Raw genomic sequence first — 17521 nt, forward strand, 5'->3', positions numbered from 1 at the left:
CGGTGACGGTGACGGGGCGGTGAAGGGAACGGCTGTTGACGAAGAGCTACGTGTGTGTCTTTCTTCGATTCCAGCCAGAATATCAACTTTGTGTTCAGCCAAACAGGCCCAGGTTTCGCACTGAATAAAGTATTTTATAATTTTTCACTATTCTGTTTACTTAATATTTCATAATAAAGTAATTATAAAATGCTTTCTTTGTGTTTATTTGATTCCTATTCAAGAGAATTACTTTATATATAGTCAATATAGGCACAGAGTTAAATTTTTTAACATTTTCTAATGGTGGTGTGCCTCGTGATTTTTTTCATGAAACAAGTGTGCCTTTGCCCAAAAAAGGTTGAAAAACACTGCTATATTTTATGGTAAGTTTTCAAATTTGTGTTGAATTATAGTTAGTTTGGACATAAGTTTCAAATAATTCAATTTTTTTTTGACCCCATAGTAGGCTGGGTGCATCCATCTGCTTCCAGAACAATAGGACATGTCCACCAAATGTACTGGAAATCTCCTTGACAGCCATATTGTCGCCAGCAAAGCTCCGTACCTATCCCATAGAATCGTTGCATTTTATGAGGGGTGTAATGCCACCTATAATACATTTTATACCCATTTTCAATTAAATTCACAGAAAATGTCCCTTTAAACAAGCACTTATAAACGAGCTCCCATTGCCATAAATCTAATCAGAATTTCTTAATCACACTTATCCAATACAGGTTCAAGGCAATGAACAAGATAAGAGGCCCGTGCAGCATCATGGGGAAATAGTTACATCACATTGTTGAGAAAGGTTACACTTTTACAAAGGGGAAATGTTACAGCACATTGTAGAGGAAGTCTGCATTGTTGCAAAAGGAGAAGTAGTTACTGTATATGTTTTCAGTCTTTTCCTGAATATGAGATAGTTCTGCTCTGTTCCTATGGGCGTTGGAAGGGTGTTCCAGGTTCTTGTTGAATATTCACTTGGCTACTGGGCTTGATAGACCATTGGTCTGACCCAGTAAGGCTATTCTTATGTTCTTAATATGCATACAGACTCCTAACAATGTCTTTCTGCTGACAGGAGTTCCTGCACAGGCTCCCCCGAGTCCCAGAGGTGTTCCTGGAAGCTACTTCTGCCCTTCTGCAACAGGAGCAGTACCAGGATTCTTTGACAGTGAGTGACGAGATCATCAGGAGGATTATCGACTTGATTCCCAATAGACTGACTATTTTGTTGGGCTCTGATCAAGGTGAACAAGGGCAGCCAGTGCAGAGCCCAGTCATAGAATCCTCTCCACCCCAGCTTGCATCATCCCCTACGCTTTCCCATGAAAATACGGAAAGCTTAAATTGCATCTTGTGGGCATCAGCTGCTTATCTGCATCAGGGACAGGCACTGGCTCATCTTGGGAAGCACAAGGATGCTATCTCTCAGTTCAGCAGGTAAAACATGCACAGTAGAGCTCATTTTCAGAGCACTTAGACACACAAACTACCATATATTTTTGAAAACATCATTGTGGTCCTGCCTTAATGCCGGGAGACTCTCCAGCTGTTTTTTGGGATTGGATTTGGATTGGTTTATTTATAATTCGCCTTTTACAAGGCAAATTATATCAACACATTCATATTGGGCCTCCCGCCGGTAGATACAGCAAGATCGGGCCCCCCGCCGGCATAGGCAGCAAGAACAGCAGCTGCGTGCGGTGCTCAGCCCAAAGCTTCCCTCTGACACGGAAACAGGAAGCTGCATCAGAGGGGAAGCTTTGGGCTGAGCAACGCTTGCAGTTCCTGTACGTTCGGATTCCAAAGCAGAGTTCAGATTCTGGGGCAAAATTTGCTTGAATTTTTTGTTCGCATTCCGAGTTATTCGAGTTCTGGGGCATTCGGATTCCGAGGTAACACTGTATAAGCAAATGACATGTCAATCATTTTACAAAAATTAAAATTGACAGCACCAGATTACATAACAGAGTGACATAATAACATTAACATCACCAGACAACCCTCCTGTCCTAAAAGGTTCAGCTCAATGGACATACCATGAAATAGTCATAGCAGAGCCGATAAAGTCTTACTGTGTATTTCATACAACAGAACAGATGACGTTTTAACAATTTCTTAAAGGCCTGCAAACTTTTTTGTTGCTTAATGAAAGATAGAAGCTTATTCCACTCTTCTGGACCACTACATAAAAAAACCTTTTCTTTAGCACTCTCCAGACCAGTAGAGGTTAACTTTACGAATGGGTATATATCTAATCATGACCAGCAGGTGGAGACTGAAAACAAAACTTTGGGACAGTATATCCTAGCCCCTCCTCTCTATTTCCCTCAGTCTTCTTTCAGTCTCCAGCAGGTGTTGAGTGATCTGTACCCATCTCCCTTGGTAGGGCTGTTGGAATTTGTTTAAGGGGTTTATTGTCCCTGTTTTTAGCCGGACGGAGCTTGGACGGACTCTGTTTGGGGGTTCGTCCGACCTCGGGGGTGTCAAACCCGGCGGGTCACGAGCGGGGTCCCTCCCCCCACTTCCTCCACCTCCCCACATTTTTTTAGAGGAGCCTCAGCAATAAGCCTTGCCCCCTAAATCAAGCAAGACTATTGCTTTGAGAGCCTGTGGAGTCTGTTCTGTAAAAAAAAAAAAAAAAAAAATCCTGAGGTAGTGCTGGTCTGGAGGGTTGTATCCCTTTAAGAAAACTGTATTTTACTGTATTTTTTCAACTAACCGGCACTTTTTTACAGCTAGGTCGCGTATGGAGCAATGAGCACTTCTAAAGGGAAAAAGTGCTCATTGTGCTCCAGACGCGAGGCACTCGCGGCCGGCCTGTGCAAGCGGTGTTCAGGCCGGTGCGGTGGAGGAGCTCCGTCGGCAGCGGCTGCAGGCGCCCAGAGCTCCCCGCCGATGGTGCCTCGCGAGTCGGCAGGGAACGGAGGAGAAGCCCGGTCTTCTCCGTCCGCCCACGGAGGGATTCCCCGAGCCGCCGACGGTCGGGTTTTTGAGGATTCCCTCTCAGCTGATATTTTGACAGCTGATGCCGGCTTGCCTGTTTTAGCGGCTGAGACTTTTCAGGTCTCTCAGCCGCTGCAGGCTGTGGAGGGAGCTGTTTTGGCGGGAAAGACGCCATCTTCTCTGTCTGGCCCCTCCATTTTGTCTTCCACCTCAGGTGACCTTCCCCCTGTTTTGACTATGCAGGGGCAAGGTTCTGCTGGGTCCCCTGCTGTGGCAGGGAGTCCCTTGGGACCCTCGGGGGGGTTTTCTCCTGAATTTTTCTTTTCTTTATGCAGAGCCTATTTTCAGGCGGCTGGGGGTCCCGGTTGCGCCCAGGGGGTCTCGGGGGGTGGTTTTTCCTCCGCGCTTCCTGCGGCTTTGCCTCTTTCGTCTGGCGTGACGTCCCCTCCGCCGCCTCCCTTGTCCAAGCGTCCGCGGGTGTCGTGGGACGAGAATTTGTGGTCGGAGGAACGGGTCGGTCTGGAGGAGGACCTGGACCCTTCTGAGGAATTCCAGGACTCTCTGGAGGGGACGGAAGCTGGCGGCGGGTTGTCGGATTTCCCGTTCTCCAGTGACGAGGCGTCTGTGGTGCGTCTTTTTCAGAAAGATGAGTTGCCTGACCTTATTCAACAGGTTTCTTCGGTTTTGCGTTTTGAGGACGCGCCGCCGGAGACTCCGCGTGTGGGGGACCCCCTGTTGCGGGGGATCCGTACCGTTTCCCGCTCTTTTCCTATGCATCAGGATATTCGGGATATTATCCTGGAGCAGTGGAAAACGCCGGAGACGCCGTTTCGGCTGGCGCGCAGCATGGCTCGCCTGTATCCCATTCCTGAAGGGGATCGGGCTACGTTAGCTTCGCCGGTCGTGGATGCGGTGGTCTCGGCAATTTCCAAGCGGCATACCGTGCCTGTTGAGGGCGGTTCTGCCTTGCGAGATCCTGAGGAGCGCAAATTGGAGGGCCTCCTTAAGCAAAATTTTCAGGTCTCTGGCTTTGGGGTCCAGGCGGCTATTTGTGGGGGACTGGTCGCTCGCGCCGTGTTTCGGTGGGCGGAGCGGGTCTTGGATCGAGAGTCTGACGACTGGTCTCTGGTGGATCAGGAGGTTGCGAAGATTGAGATGGCGGCCTCATTCCTCTCGGATGCTCTCTATGACTTGGTGCGGATCTCGGCTAAGTCTATGGCTTTTGGCGTGGCCGCAAGGCGTGTGTTGTGGCTGCGCGCTTGGGCGGCGGATGCTGCGTCCAAAGCTAAGCTTACTAAATTTCCCTTTCGGGGGTCGTTTTTGTTTGGAGAGGATTTGGATAAGTTGATTCAGACTCTGTCGGACTCGAAAGTTCCCCGTCTGCCGGAGGACCGTGCCCGCCCGGCGTCTCGGGGGGGTGCGGCCCGGGGGCGTTTGCGGGATTTTCGCAAGTATCGCCCTGGGCGTGGGGCTGCTTCTTTCCAGTCTCCGGGATTTTCCCGGGGTCGGTTCTTCCAGCGTATGCAGCCCTTTCGGGGGGCCCGTCGGGGGGCAGGGAATCCCTCCGCCGGTTCCCCCGCTTCCCGTCCTGCACAATGACGCCTTGCCGGCGCCCCCTTTGGTTCCGGTGGGGGCCCGGCTGCGCGAATTTTTCCCCAAATGGGCCGAGATCACGTCCGATCAGTGGGTCCTGGAGGTGGTGCGGGACGGTTATGCCCTGGAGTTCGCCCGCTCTCTACCGGATTTTTTCCTCGCTTCTCCATGTCAGACTCCGGGGAAGACGCAGGCTTTTCGCCAGACCCTTCAGCGCTTGCTAGATCTCAGGGCAGTTGTTCCGGTGCCCCCTCCGGAGTGGGGCACGGGCAGGTACTCCATTTACTTTGTGGTGCCCAAGAAGGAGGGGACTTTTCGGCCCATCCTCGATTTGAAAGGGGTCAACAGGGCTCTCAAGATTCCCTCTTTCCGTATGGAAACTCTGCGGTCGGTCATTCTGGCGGTTCAGCCGGGGGAGTTTCTCACTTCTCTCGATCTGACGGAGGCCTACTTGCATGTTCCCATTCGGGCCTCTCATCAGCGTTTCCTGCGCTTTGCGATCTTGGGTCGGCACTTTCAGTTCTGTGCGCTTCCCTTTGGGCTGGCCACGGCTCCTCGGACGTTCACCAAGGTGATGGTGGTCGTCGCGGCAGCCTTGCGGTCGGAGGGCATCCTGGTACACCCCTACCTGGACGACTGGTTAATTCGGGCAAAGTCGTTGCAGGAAAGCTCCCGGGTTACTGCTCGGGTGGTGGAGTTTCTCCGGTCGCTGGGCTGGGTGGTCAACCTTTCCAAGAGTCGGTTGGTCCCGGCTCAGCGTCTGGAGTACCTAGGGGTGCTGTTCGACACCTCCTTGGGGAAGGTCTTCCTCCCAGAGGGCCGGGTGAGCAAATTGCAATCTCAGATTCGCCTGCTTTTGGCGTCCCGGTGTCCTCGGGCGCGAGATTTCCTCCAGGTCTTGGGGTCGATGGCGGCGTCCCTGGACGTGGTGAGGTGGGCGCGGGCCCACATGCGTCCTCTCCAGTATGCTCTGCTCCGGAGGTGGTCTCCCCAGAGGCACGGGATGGATGTTCCGGTTCCCCTGCGAGGCTTGGCGCGCTGCAGTCTGCGTTGGTGGCTCCAGACCCCTCACCTAGTTCAGGGGGTGGGTCTGGATCTCCCGCAGTGGACGGTGCTCCTGACGGATGCGAGTCTCCTGGGTTGGGGGGCTCAGTGTTTGGGTCACTCAGCCCAGGGCACCTGGTCCGCGGAGGAGGCCGCCTGGTCGATCAACGTGTTGGAGACCAGAGCGGTCCGTCTGGCGCTGTTGGCTTTCCACTCCCTGTTGCGGGGCAAGTCGGTCAGAGTGCTGTCGGACAATGCCACGGCGGTGGCTTATGTCAATCGTCAGGGGGGCACCAAGAGCACTCAGGTGGCGCAGGAGGCGGCTCTGCTCATGGTTTGGGCGGAATCCCATCTGCTGGACCTCTCGGCCTCTCACATAGCCGGAGTAGAAAATGTTCAGGCAGACTTCCTCAGTCGTCACTTCCTAGATCCAGGAGAGTGGTGTCTCGGCGCCGAGGCGTTTCAGTTGATAGTGCAGGCTTGGGGGCAGCCCCTGATGGACCTGATGGCCACGGGTGGCAACGCCAAAGTGCCCCGCTTCTTCAGTCGTCGCAGGGACGGTCTGGCCGAGGGTCTGGATGCTCTGGTCCAGCAGTGGCCAACGGAGGGGCTGTTGTATGTATTCCCTCCTTGGCCGCTGGTGGGCAGAGTGCTTCTTCGCATTGTTTACCATCCGGGTTTGGTGGTGCTGGTGGCGCCGGATTGGCCTCGCCGTCCGTGGTATGCGGATCTGGTGAGGCACCTGGTAGCGGGTCCTCTTCCTCTGCCTCTCTCGGACGACCTGCTGATGCAGGGTCCCATTCCCATGTTCGACCCGTCTCCCTTCTGTCTTACGGCGTGGCTCTTGAAAGGGGTCGCCTTAGCAAGAAGGGATATTCAGACAAGGTGATCTCTACACTGTTGGGGTCCCGGAGGCTTTCTACCTCTCGGGCTTATGTGCGGGTTTGGCGTCTCTTTGAGGAATGGTGTCGGGCGCGGGGAGTGACCTCTTTTCGCGCTTCTCTGCCTAACATTCTGGAGTTCTTGCAGGACGGTCTGGATAGAGGCCTGGCTTGGTCTTCTCTCCGGGTTCATCTTGCGGCCCTGTCGGCTTTTCGAGGGTTGGTGTCAGGTCAGCGTTTATCGGCTCTTCCTGATGTGATTAGGTTTTTGCGGGCGGCCAAGTTGCTTAGGCCTCCCCTACGGCCCTCGGTTCCCTCTTGGGATCTTAATCTGGTGCTTTCTGTATTGGTGCGTCCGCCTTTCGAGCCGTTGGACGACTGTTCTTTGAAGGACCTTACTTTGAAGGCGGTCTTTTTGGTGGCCATTACTTCTGCTAGGCGTGTTTCTGAGCTGCAGGCTTTCTCTTGTAGGACTCCCTTCTTGGAGTTTTCTAGGGAGCGGGTCGTCTTGCGGCCTGTTCCTTCCTTTCTGCCTAAGGTTGTTTCTCCTTTTCATGTCAATCAATCGGTGGTTCTCCCGGTCTTGGGTGGTCGGGAGGGCTCTTCTGAGCAACGGCAGCTGCGCAAGTTGGATGTCGGTCGGGTCCTTCGCTCTTATGTGCAGCGGACCCAGGAATTCCGGAAGTCCGATCGTCTCTTTGTCCTCCTGGCGGGTCCTCGTCGGGGAGCTGGCGCTTCTAAGGCTACTATTGCGCGCTGGATCAAGGAGACGATTGCTTCCGCTTATCTTCTGAAACAGCAGCCTGTTCCGGAGTTTCTCAAGGCTCATTCCACTCGGGGTCAGGCGGCTTCTTGGGCTGAGTCGTCGCTCGTGCCTCCTGTGGATATTTGTAAGGCTGCGGTTTGGTCCTCCTTGCATTCCTTTGTTCGTCATTATCGGGTTGATGTGCAGGCGCGTCGGGACGCGGTGTTCGGTGAGCGTGTACTGGTATCGGCCCTTCGGGGGTCCCGCCCGTGAGAGGGACTGCTTTGGTACGTCCCATTCGTAAAGTTAACCTCTACTGGTCTGGAGAGTGCTAAAGAAGGAGAAATTAGGTTCTTACCTGCTAATTTACTTTCTTTTAGCTTCTCCAGACCAGTAGAGGTCCCCACCCTGTCTGTTGTTGTTGTTGTTGGGGCTGTTGCGCGGGCAGTTTTTGGTTTTTTGCTGCGGGTTCTAGTATTTTTCTAGGGCCGGGGAGAATTGAAGAACAGCGGCTGTGGCTCGGCTGGCTTAGCTGGCGAGCTGTGGGGACATTCTTCCTTCGGGAATTTCTCCTCTGCATTTTCCAACAGCATTTTGGGTTTTGTTATTTGTTACTCCTTTCGGAGTATTGTTTTTTCTCTCTGTTGTTTTCCAGTTCTTGGTTCTGCTTGGCTATTCGGCAGACTGAGGGAAATAGAGAGGAGGGGCTAGGATATACTGTCCCAAAGTTTTGTTTTCAGTCTCCACCTGCTGGTCATGATTAGATATATACCCATTCGTAAAGTTAACCTCTACTGGTCTGGAGAAGCTAAAAGAAAGTAAATTAGCAGGTAAGAACCTAATTTCTCCTTCTCTCACTGTCTGCAAACTTAGCTCCTTTCTAGATGGTATATGGTAAGGAAGTTCTTCTTCACCCAGAGAGTGGTGGAAAACTGGAACGCTCTTCCGGAGGCTGTTATAGGGGAAAGCACCCTCCAGGGATTCAAGACAAAGTTAGACAAGTTCTGCTAGACCAGAATGTACGCAGGTGAGGCTAGACTCAGTTAGGGCTCTGGTCCTTTACCTAAGGGCCGCTGCGGGTGCGGACTGCTGGGTACGATGGACCACTGGTCTGACCCAGCAGTGGCAATTCTTATGTTGCCGAGCAAAGCTTTTCATCCCAACATAGGGTGATATGCAGTCAATCAAATATTGTGGGTCACACCCTTGCGTACTTGAATAAACCAGTAGCAATAATTTATACTTGATTTTATGTACAGATAGTTCCCATCTTCCCTTTATTGTAGCCTTAGTGAAGGTTTCATTGTATACATTTCTTTCAAGAAATGGTGTGGCAGCTGTGTTAGTCCACTCTTAAAGATAATATAAAGAAACAAAAAGAATTTAGGTGATACCTCTTTTATTGGACTAACTAGAGCATCGTTAGATTAGGTTTCGATCTTCAGATCAGAAATAATTTCTTTCAGACTTTTTTTTGCCCTAAATAGTGGTTTATGTTTTTATTTTGGTTTGTGTGTTGACCAGTGTGATAAGAGCATCAGTCTGGTCACGATACATAAATACAGATGTCACTGGCAAACACTCCAATGGATCCGTGGTTGAGGTCACTGGAAGAGTTTGTTACTAATGGAAAATCCAGCCTATTGTTGGACCCTGTTCTGCCCATCTAGTTATTCTTCAACAGCTGAAGGTTGGAGGGGATTTTTGAATATTCCTGTAGTACAAGTCTGAAGGCTTAATTGTGGATGTAATTAGAATATTTAATAGGTATTTGGAAAAGGGCTATTCTTTAGCACTCTCCAGACCAGTAGAGGTTAACTTTACGAATGGGTATATATCTAATCATGACCAGCAGGTGGAGACTGAAAACAAAACTTTGGGACAGTATATCCTAGCCCCTCCTCTCTATTTCCCTCAGTCTTCTTTCAGTCTCCAGCAGGTGTTGAGTGATCTGTACCCATCTCCCTTGGTAGGGCTGTTGGAATTTGTTTAGGGGTTTATTGTCCCTGTTTTTAGCCGGACGGAGCTTGGACGGACTCTGTTTGGGGGTTCGTCCGACCTCGGGGGTGTCAAACCCGGCGGGTCACGAGCGGGGTCCCTCCCCCCACTTCCTCCACCTCCCCATATTTTTTTAGAGGAGCCTCAGCAGTAAGCCTTGCCCCCTAAATCAAGCAAGGCATATTGCTTCGAGAGCCTGTGGAGTCTGTTCTGTAAAAAAAAAAAAAAAAAAAAATCCTGAGGTAGTGCTGGTCTGGAGGGTTGTATCCCTTTAAGAAAACTGTATTTTACTGTATTTTTTCAACTAACCGGCACTTTTTTACAGCTAGGTCGCGTATGGAGCAATGAGCACTTCTAAAGGGAAAAAGTGCTCATTGTGCTCCAGACGCGAGGCACTCGCGGCCGGCCTGTGCAAGCGGTGTTCAGGCCGGTGCGGTGGAGGAGCTCCGTCGGCAGCGGCTGCAGGCGCCCAGAGCTCCCCGCCGATGGTGCCTCGCGAGTCGGCAGGGAACGGTGGAGAAGCCCGGTCTTCTCCGTCCGCCCACGGAGGGATTCCCCGAGCCGCCGACGGTCGGGTTTTAGAGGATTCCCTCTCAGCTGATATTTTGACAGCTGATGCCGGCTTGCCTGTTTTAGCGGCTGAGACTATTCAGGTCTCTCAGCCGCTGCAGGCTATGGAGGGAGCTGTTTTGGCGGGAAAGACGCCATCTTCTCTGTCTGGCCCCTCCATTTTGTCTTCCACCTCAGGTGACCTTCCCCCTGTTTTGGCTAAGCAGGGGCAGGTTTCTGCTGGGTCCCCTGCTGTGGCAGGGAGTCCCTTGGGACCCTCGGGGGGTTTTTCCCCTGATTTTTTCTTTTCATTATGCAAAGCCTATTTTCAGGCGGCTGGGGGTCCCGGTTGCGCCCAGGGGGTCTCGGGGGGTGGGGTTTCCTCCGCGCTCCCTGCGGCTTTGCCTCTCTCGTCTGACGTGACGTCCCCTCCGCCGCCTCTCTTGTCCAAGCGTCCGCGGGTGTCGTGGGACGAGGATTTGTGGTCGGAGGAACGTGTCGGTCTGGAGGAGGACCTGGACCCTTCTGAGGAATTCCAGGACCCTCTGGAGGGGACGGAAGCTGGCGGCGGGTTGTCGGGTTTCCCGTTCTCCAGTGACGAGGCGTCCGTGGTGCGCCTTTTTCAGAGAGATGAGCTGCCTGACCTTATTCAACAGGTTTCTTCGGCTTTGCGTTTTGAGGACGCGCCGCCGGAGACTCCGCGTGTGGGGGACCCTCTGTTACGAGGGATCCGTTCCGTTTCCCGCTCTTTTCCTATGCATCAGGATATTCGGGATATTATTCTTGAGCAGTGGAAAACGCCGGAGACGCCGTTTCGGCTGGCGCGCAGCATGGCTCGCCTGTATCCCATTCCTGAAGGGGATCGGGCTACGTTAGCTTCGCCAGTCGTGGATGCGGTGGTCTCGGCTATTTCCAAGCGGCATACCGTGCCTGTTGAGGGCGGTTCTGCCTTGCGGGACTCTGAGGAGCGCAAATTGGAGACCATCCTTAAGCAAAATTTTCAAGTCTCTGCCTTTGGGGTCCAGGCGGCTATTTGTGGGGGACTGGTCGCTCGCGCCGTGTTTCGGTGGGCGGAGCGGGTCTTGGATCGAGAGTCTGACGACTGGTCTCTGGTGGATCAGGAGGTAGCGAAGATTGAGATGGCTGCCTCATTCCTCTCGGATGCTCTGTATGACTTGGTGCGGATCTCGGCTAAGTCCATGGCTTTTGGCGTGGCCGCAAGGCGTGTGTTGTGGCTGCGCGCTTGGGCGGCGGATGCTGCGTCCAAAGCTAAGCTTACTAAATTTCCCTTTCGGGGGTCGTTTTTATTTGGAGAGGACTTGGATAAGTTGATTCAGACTCTGTCGGACTCGAAAGTTCCCCGTTTGCCGGAGGACCGTGCCCGCCCGGCGTCTTGGGGTGGTGCGGCCCGGGGGCGTTTGCGGGAATTTCGCAAGTATCGCCCTGGGCGTGGGGCTGCTTCTTTCCAGTCTCCGGGGTTTTCCCGGGGTCGGTTCTTCCAGCGCATGCAGCCCTTTCGGGGGGCCCGTCGGGGGGCAGGGAATCCCTCCGCCGGTTCCCCCGCTTCCCGTCCTGCACAATGACGCCTTGCCGGCGCCCCCCTTGGTTCCGGTGGGGGCCCGGCTGCGCGACTTTTTTCCCAAATGGGCCGAGATCACGTCCGATCAGTGGGTCCTGGAGGTGGTGCGGGACGGTTATGCCCTGGAGTTCGCCCGCTCTCTGCCGGATTTTTTCCTCGCTTCTCCATGTCAGACTCCTGGGAAGACGCTGGCGTTTCGCCAGACCCTTCAGCGCTTGCTAGATCTCAGGGCAGTAGTTCCAGTGCCCCCCCCGGAGTGGGGCACGGGCAGGTACTCCATTTACTTTGTGGTGCCCAAGAAGGAGGGGACTTTTCGGCCCATCCTCGATTTGAAAGGGGTCAACAGGGCTCTCAAGGTTCCCTCTTTCCGTATGGAAACGCTGCGGTCGGTCATTCTGGCGGTTCAGCCGGGGGAGTTTCTCACTTCTCTCGATCTGACGGAGGCCTACTTGCATGTTCCTATTCGGGCCTCTCATCAGCGTTTCCTGCGCTTTGCGATCTTGGGTCGGCACTATCAGTTCTGTGCGCTTCCCTTTGGGCTGGCCACGGCTCCCCGGACGTTCACCAAGGTGATGGTGGTCGTCGCGGCAGCCTTGCGGTCGGAGGGCATCCTGGTACACCCCTACCTGGACGACTGGTTAATTCGGGCCAAGTCGTTGCAGGAAAGCTCCCGGGTTACGGCTCGGGTGGTGGAGTTTCTCCGGTCGCTGGGCTGGGTGGTCAACCTTTCCAAGAGTCGGTTGGTTCCGGCTCAGCGTCTGGAGTACCTCGGGGTGCTGTTCGACACCTCCTTGGGGAAGGTCTTCCTCCCAGAGGCCCGGGTGAGCAAATTGCAGTCTCAGATTCGCCTGCTTTTGGCGTCCCGGTGTCCTCGGGCGCGAGATTTCCTCCAGGTCCTGGGGTCGATGGCGGCGTCCCTGGACGTGGTGAGGTGGGCGCGGGCCCACATGCGTCCTCTCCAGTATGCTCTGCTCCGGAGGTGGTCTCCCCAGAGGCACAGGATGGATGTTCCGGTTCCCCTGCGAGGCTTGGCGCGCTGCAGTCTGCGTTGGTGGCTCCGGACCCCTCACCTAGTTCAGGGGGTGGGTCTGGATCTTCCGCGGTGGACGGTGCTCCTTACGGATGCGAGTCTCCTGGGTTGGGGGGCCCAGTGCCTGGGTCACTCAGCTCAGGGAACCTGGTCCACGGAGGAGGCCTCCTGGTCGATCAACGTGTTGGAGACCAGGGCGGTCCGGCTGGCGCTGTTGGCTTTCCACTCCCTTTTGTTGGGCAAGTCGGTCAGAGTCCTGTCGGACAATGCCACGGCGGTGGCTTATGTCAATCGTCAGGGGGGCACCAAGAGCACTCTGGTGGCGCAGGAGGCGGCTCGGCTCATGGTTTGGGCGGAGTCGCATCTTCTGGACCTCTCGGCCTCTCACATTGCCGGGGTAGAAAACGTTCAGGCGGACTTCCTCAGTCGTCACTTCTTGGATCCGGGAGAGTGGTGTCTCGGCGCCGAGGCGTTTCAGTTGCTAGTGCGTGCTTGGGGGCAGCCCCTGATGGATCTGATGGCTACAAGTGGCAACGCCAAAGTACCCCGCTTCTTCAGTCGTCGCAGGGACGGTCTGGCCGAGGGTCTGGATGCTCTGGTCCAACCGTGGCCAACGGAGGGGCTGTTGTATGTGTTCCCTCCTTGGCCATTAGTGGGCAGAGTACTGCTTCGCATTGTTCGCCATCCGGGGCTGGTGGTCTTGGTGGCTCCGGATTGGCCTCGTCGTCCGTGGTATGCGGATCTGGTGAGGCATCTGGTGGCGGATCCTCTTCCTCTGCCTCTCGGGTGCGATCTTCTGACGCAGGGTCCCATTCCCATGTTCGACCCGTCTCCCTTTTGTCTTACGGCTTGGCTCTTGAAAGGGGCCGCCTGAGTAAGAAGGGATATTCCGACAAGGTGATCTCTACACTTTTGGGGTCCCGGAGGCTTTCTACCTCTCGGGCTTATGTACGGGTTTGGCGTCTTTTTGAGGAATGGTGCCGAGCGCGGGGAGTAGTCTCCTTTCGCGCTTCTCTGCCTAACATTCTAGAGTTTTTGCAGGATGGCCTGGATAGGGGCCTGGCCTGGTCTTCTCTCCGGGTTCATCTGGCGGCCCTGTCGGCTTTTCGGGGGCTGGTGACAGGTCAGCGTTTGTCAGCCATTCCTGATGTGATTCGCTTTCTTAGGGCGGCCAAGTTGATCAGGCCTCCCATAAGGCCCTCGATTCCCTCTTGGGATCTCAATCTGGTTCTCTCTGTTCTAGTGCGCCCTCCTTTCGAGCCGTTGGATGGCTGTTCGTTGAAGGACCTTACGCTGAAGTCGGTCTTTTTGGTGGCCATTACTTCCGCTAGACGGGTGTCTGAGCTACAGGCTTTCTCTTGTAGGGCTCCCTTCCTGGAGTTTTCGAAGGAGCGGGTTGTTTTGCGGCCTGTTCCTTCCTTTCTGCCGAAGGTAGTTTCTCCTTTTCATGTCAATCAATCGGTGGTCCTCCCGGTCTTGGGTAGTCGGGAGGGTTCTTCTGAGCAACGACAGCTGCGCAAGTTGGATGTCGGTCGGGTCCTCCATGCTTATGTGCAGCGGACCCGGGATTTTCGGAGCTCCGATCATCTCTTTGTGCTTCTGGCGGGTCCTCGTCGGGGGGCTGGCGCTTCTAAGGCTACTATTGCGCGCTGGATCAAGGAGATGATTGCTTCCGCTTATCTTCTGAGTCAGAAGCCGGTTCCGGAGTTTCTCAAGGCTCATTCCACTAGGGGTCAGGCGGCTTCTTGGGCTGAGTCGTCGCTCGTGCCTCCGGTGGATATTTGTAAGGCTGCGGTTTGGTCCTCCTTGCATTCATTTGTTCGGCATTATCGGGTAGATGTTCAGGCGCGTCGGGACGCGGTGTTCGGTGAGCGTGTTCTGGTATCGGCCCTTCGGGGGTCCCGCCCGTGAGAGGGACTGCTTTGGTACGTCCCATTCGTAAAGTTAACCTCTACTGGTCTGGAGAGTGCTAAAGAAGGAGAAATTAGGTTCTTACCTGCTAATTTACTTTCTTTTAGCTTCTCCAGACCAGTAGAGGTCCCCACCCTGTCTGTTGTTGTTGTTGTTGGGGCTGTTGCGCGGGCAGTTTTTGGTTTTTGCTGCGGGTTCTAGTATTTTTCTAGGGCCGGGGAGAATTGAAGAACAGCGGCTGTGGCTCGGCTGGCTTAGCTGGCGAGCTGTGGGGACCTTCTTCCTTCGGGAATTTCTCCTCTGCATTTTCCAACAGCATTTTTGGGTATGTTATTTGTTACTCCTTTCGGAGTATTGTTTTTTCTCTCTGTTGTTTTCCAGTTCTTGGTTCTGCTTGGCTATTCGGCAGACTGAGGGAAATAGAGAGGAGGGGCTAGGATATACTGTCCCAAAGTTTTGTTTTCAGTCTCCACCTGCTGGTCATGATTAGATATATACCCATTCGTAAAGTTAACCTCTACTGGTCTGGAGAAGCTAAAAGAAAGTAAATTAGCAGGTAAGAACCTAATTTCTCCTTCTGTAGCGTCTGTTAGACCGGTATAGTCCTTGCGAATGATATTATACCTCACTGCAATGTGTTTTTGCTGGATTCTTTCAGTCTCCGCGAAGAAACCACGCAGTAGACCAGGGGTGTCAAAGTCCCTCCTCAAGGGCCACAATCCAGTCGGTTTTTCAGAATTTCCCCAATGAATATGCATGAGATCTATTAGCATACAATGAAAGCAGTGTGTGCAAATCGATCTCATGCATATTCATTGGGGAAATCCTGAAAACCCGACTGGATTATGGCCCTCGAGGAGGGACTTTGACACCCCTGCAGTAGACTCTCTTATGCTGAGTTTTGTTTAAAGTTGTATTCGTTTTCAGAGTGTTGTATCTTTTATCTTGTATACAAATTTCTGAATAAACAAAATATGAAAAAAATACTATATTTTGTAAATATTTTCAAAATAGCCACTCTATGACCATAATACAGTTCATTTTGGGTTTTGAACATCATATGGGTTTGCTGTTGTATAGCAGTTTGATATTTAATCTTTTATTAAAACATACACTAAATATCAGACCGCTAACACTTTTCTCTTCCTTTCCCTCTAGGTGTATAAATTTACTTTTCAAAGTGCAGTTTATAAGAACAGGTAAGATTTGTTGTTGTGAAACACAACCAGGATGTGAGCCCATTCCCTGTGCTTGTTGCAGGTTTCCGGGTCTCGCTGCGTCTTGTCAGGTAGAACCCAGCTCCACAGGGAGAACATCGATAAATCTACCAGAAACTTCTTCCATTCTATGGACTTTCACAACAAAATTCAAATTTCTGACCAACTGACTTTCCTGCCAAAATTCAAATTGGTGGACTGCCCTGTTCCCAATCGGGTCAGTGAACCCACTATTTACAAAGTCAAACTGCAGACTTCAGATCATACCCTGAAGAAAGTTACAGCATGATAGCTGAAATGTCGGTTTCTACCTGACAAGACGCAGCGAGACCCAGAAACCTGCAACAAGCACAATGCCAGCTGTGGAAACCTTGACAGAACCCATTCCCTGTGGTTTCCCTTGTACGCACTTTTCCTCAGGGATTTTGATGAATTGCGGATCTGAAAAGAAATATGTTTTGTGCTAGTCTGGAAATGTCCTCCTGTGTCATCCCACATAACTAGCCATAGGAAGCCAGGGGCTATACAAATGGTGCCCGAACAGGGACCTATCCCAAAGAGCTTATCTTAAATTTGGTGTATTTTGCTGCACTCCACTCTAGCCACTTTGGAGCACATTGGTTACTGTGTCAGAGTGGCAGGGATTTGAAAATAAACACAAGAAAGGTGTGAAATAGAAATGGTAAAAGCTGAAAACCCCCAAGCCTTAGCTGAGGAGTGCATAGAAGCATTAGAAAGTACATTTGGCACTGCAGAAAGCGGGCCTGACTTGTATATTCGATTTAGAAGCACATGTCAAAAGGAGGGAGAAAAACTTTCAGATTATCTCTGGAGGCTAGAAGCTCTGCTCAGGAAAGCAGAAAGAATGACCTAGCACCCTCAAGAAAAAACTCTGCCATGATAGAACAACTAGTAAGAGGTACTCCCCATGCTGACAGAATGATCATGCACTCGAGGCTCCATGAGAGGAAATAAAATCCTCTTGGGTTTTTACAGTTACTCAAAGAGGTCAGAGAGGAAGAGGAGCAGGAGGCAGTAAGTCTGCCTTTGGTAGGAGCAAAGAAATACCTGAACCACCTGCCAGGGGTTTTGCCCAGATGAATGAAGTGGCTTGCTTAACAGAATCTATTAGGCATTTACAAAAAAGAAATAGCCTCCTTGAGAACACAGGCTAGTGCTATGCCTATTTTGTAGGTTGAGAGAGAAGCAGTGATTACTGTGGTGACTATATGGACCATGAGAAGGATTTGCAGGCCATAGTGACTGAGCTGTGCCTGGAAGTTGCAGCTCTGAATCAGGTGCCATGCATAAACTATTAACCAGAAAGAGACAAATTGTTTCTCCCTACTCCCTTCCCCTTCTGAATCCAACTGCCTCTCTGTGCTTTTCTCTGCACTTTATCAGGGAGGAAAAAAAAACCCCTCTTGACTCTTTCCAGAGCTCTCTGCCCCTGGGAGGAATCCACACAGTGTTCATGATAGCTTCGCTGTTGCCATGGCATTAGAGGCCTGCCTGCTGAATCTCTGCACTTACATTCAGGGAACACAGGAATCCCCCCTCCTCACATTTACTTTAAAGAACACAGTACCACACCTTCTTATTCGGGGTCTGCCTTTCCATCCTCCTCAGCATCAAAAACTCCTGACCACAGATGCTTCAGTGCTGGCCTGCGGAGCTCATTTGGACAGTGTATACACTCAGGGGGTATGATCTTGCCAATAACAAGGTCTCCATATCAATCTCCTTGAGTTACAAGCTATAGGGTGCACTCTCAAAACATTCCACAACCATCTGCACCACCAGGTAGGTCTCATCTTTACAGGCAACCAAGTTACCATGGTCTATCTCAGTGGTTCCCAAACCTGTCCTGGAGGACCCCCAGGCCAGTCGGGTTTTCAAGATAGCCCTAATGAATATGCATGACAGAGATTTGCATATAATGGAGATGCCAGGAATGCAGATCTGCTCCATTCATATGCATTAGGGCTATCTTGAAAACTCGACTGGCCTGGGGGTCCTTCAGGACAGGTTTGGGAACCA

General features: G+C 52.4%; 1 protein-coding gene across 6 annotated transcripts in view; it reads left to right on the top strand.

Moving 5' to 3' along the window:
• FANCG (FA complementation group G) overlaps positions 1-17521 on the top strand; it is a 144396-nt gene that overhangs the window by 103628 nt on the left and 23247 nt on the right. For all 6 annotated transcript variants that reach the window (XM_033936332.1, XM_033936323.1, XM_033936313.1 and 3 more), the window contains 2 exons: positions 1067-1428; positions 15423-15463. In XM_033936332.1, coding sequence (XP_033792223.1) covers positions 1067-1428; positions 15423-15463 — 403 coding nt within the window. The remainder of the gene's footprint in view (positions 1-1066; positions 1429-15422; positions 15464-17521) is intronic.

The sequence above is a fragment of the Geotrypetes seraphini genome, chromosome 1 (assembly GCF_902459505.1).
Source record: "Geotrypetes seraphini chromosome 1, aGeoSer1.1, whole genome shotgun sequence".
Classification (NCBI taxonomy): Eukaryota; Metazoa; Chordata; class Amphibia; order Gymnophiona; family Dermophiidae; genus Geotrypetes; species Geotrypetes seraphini.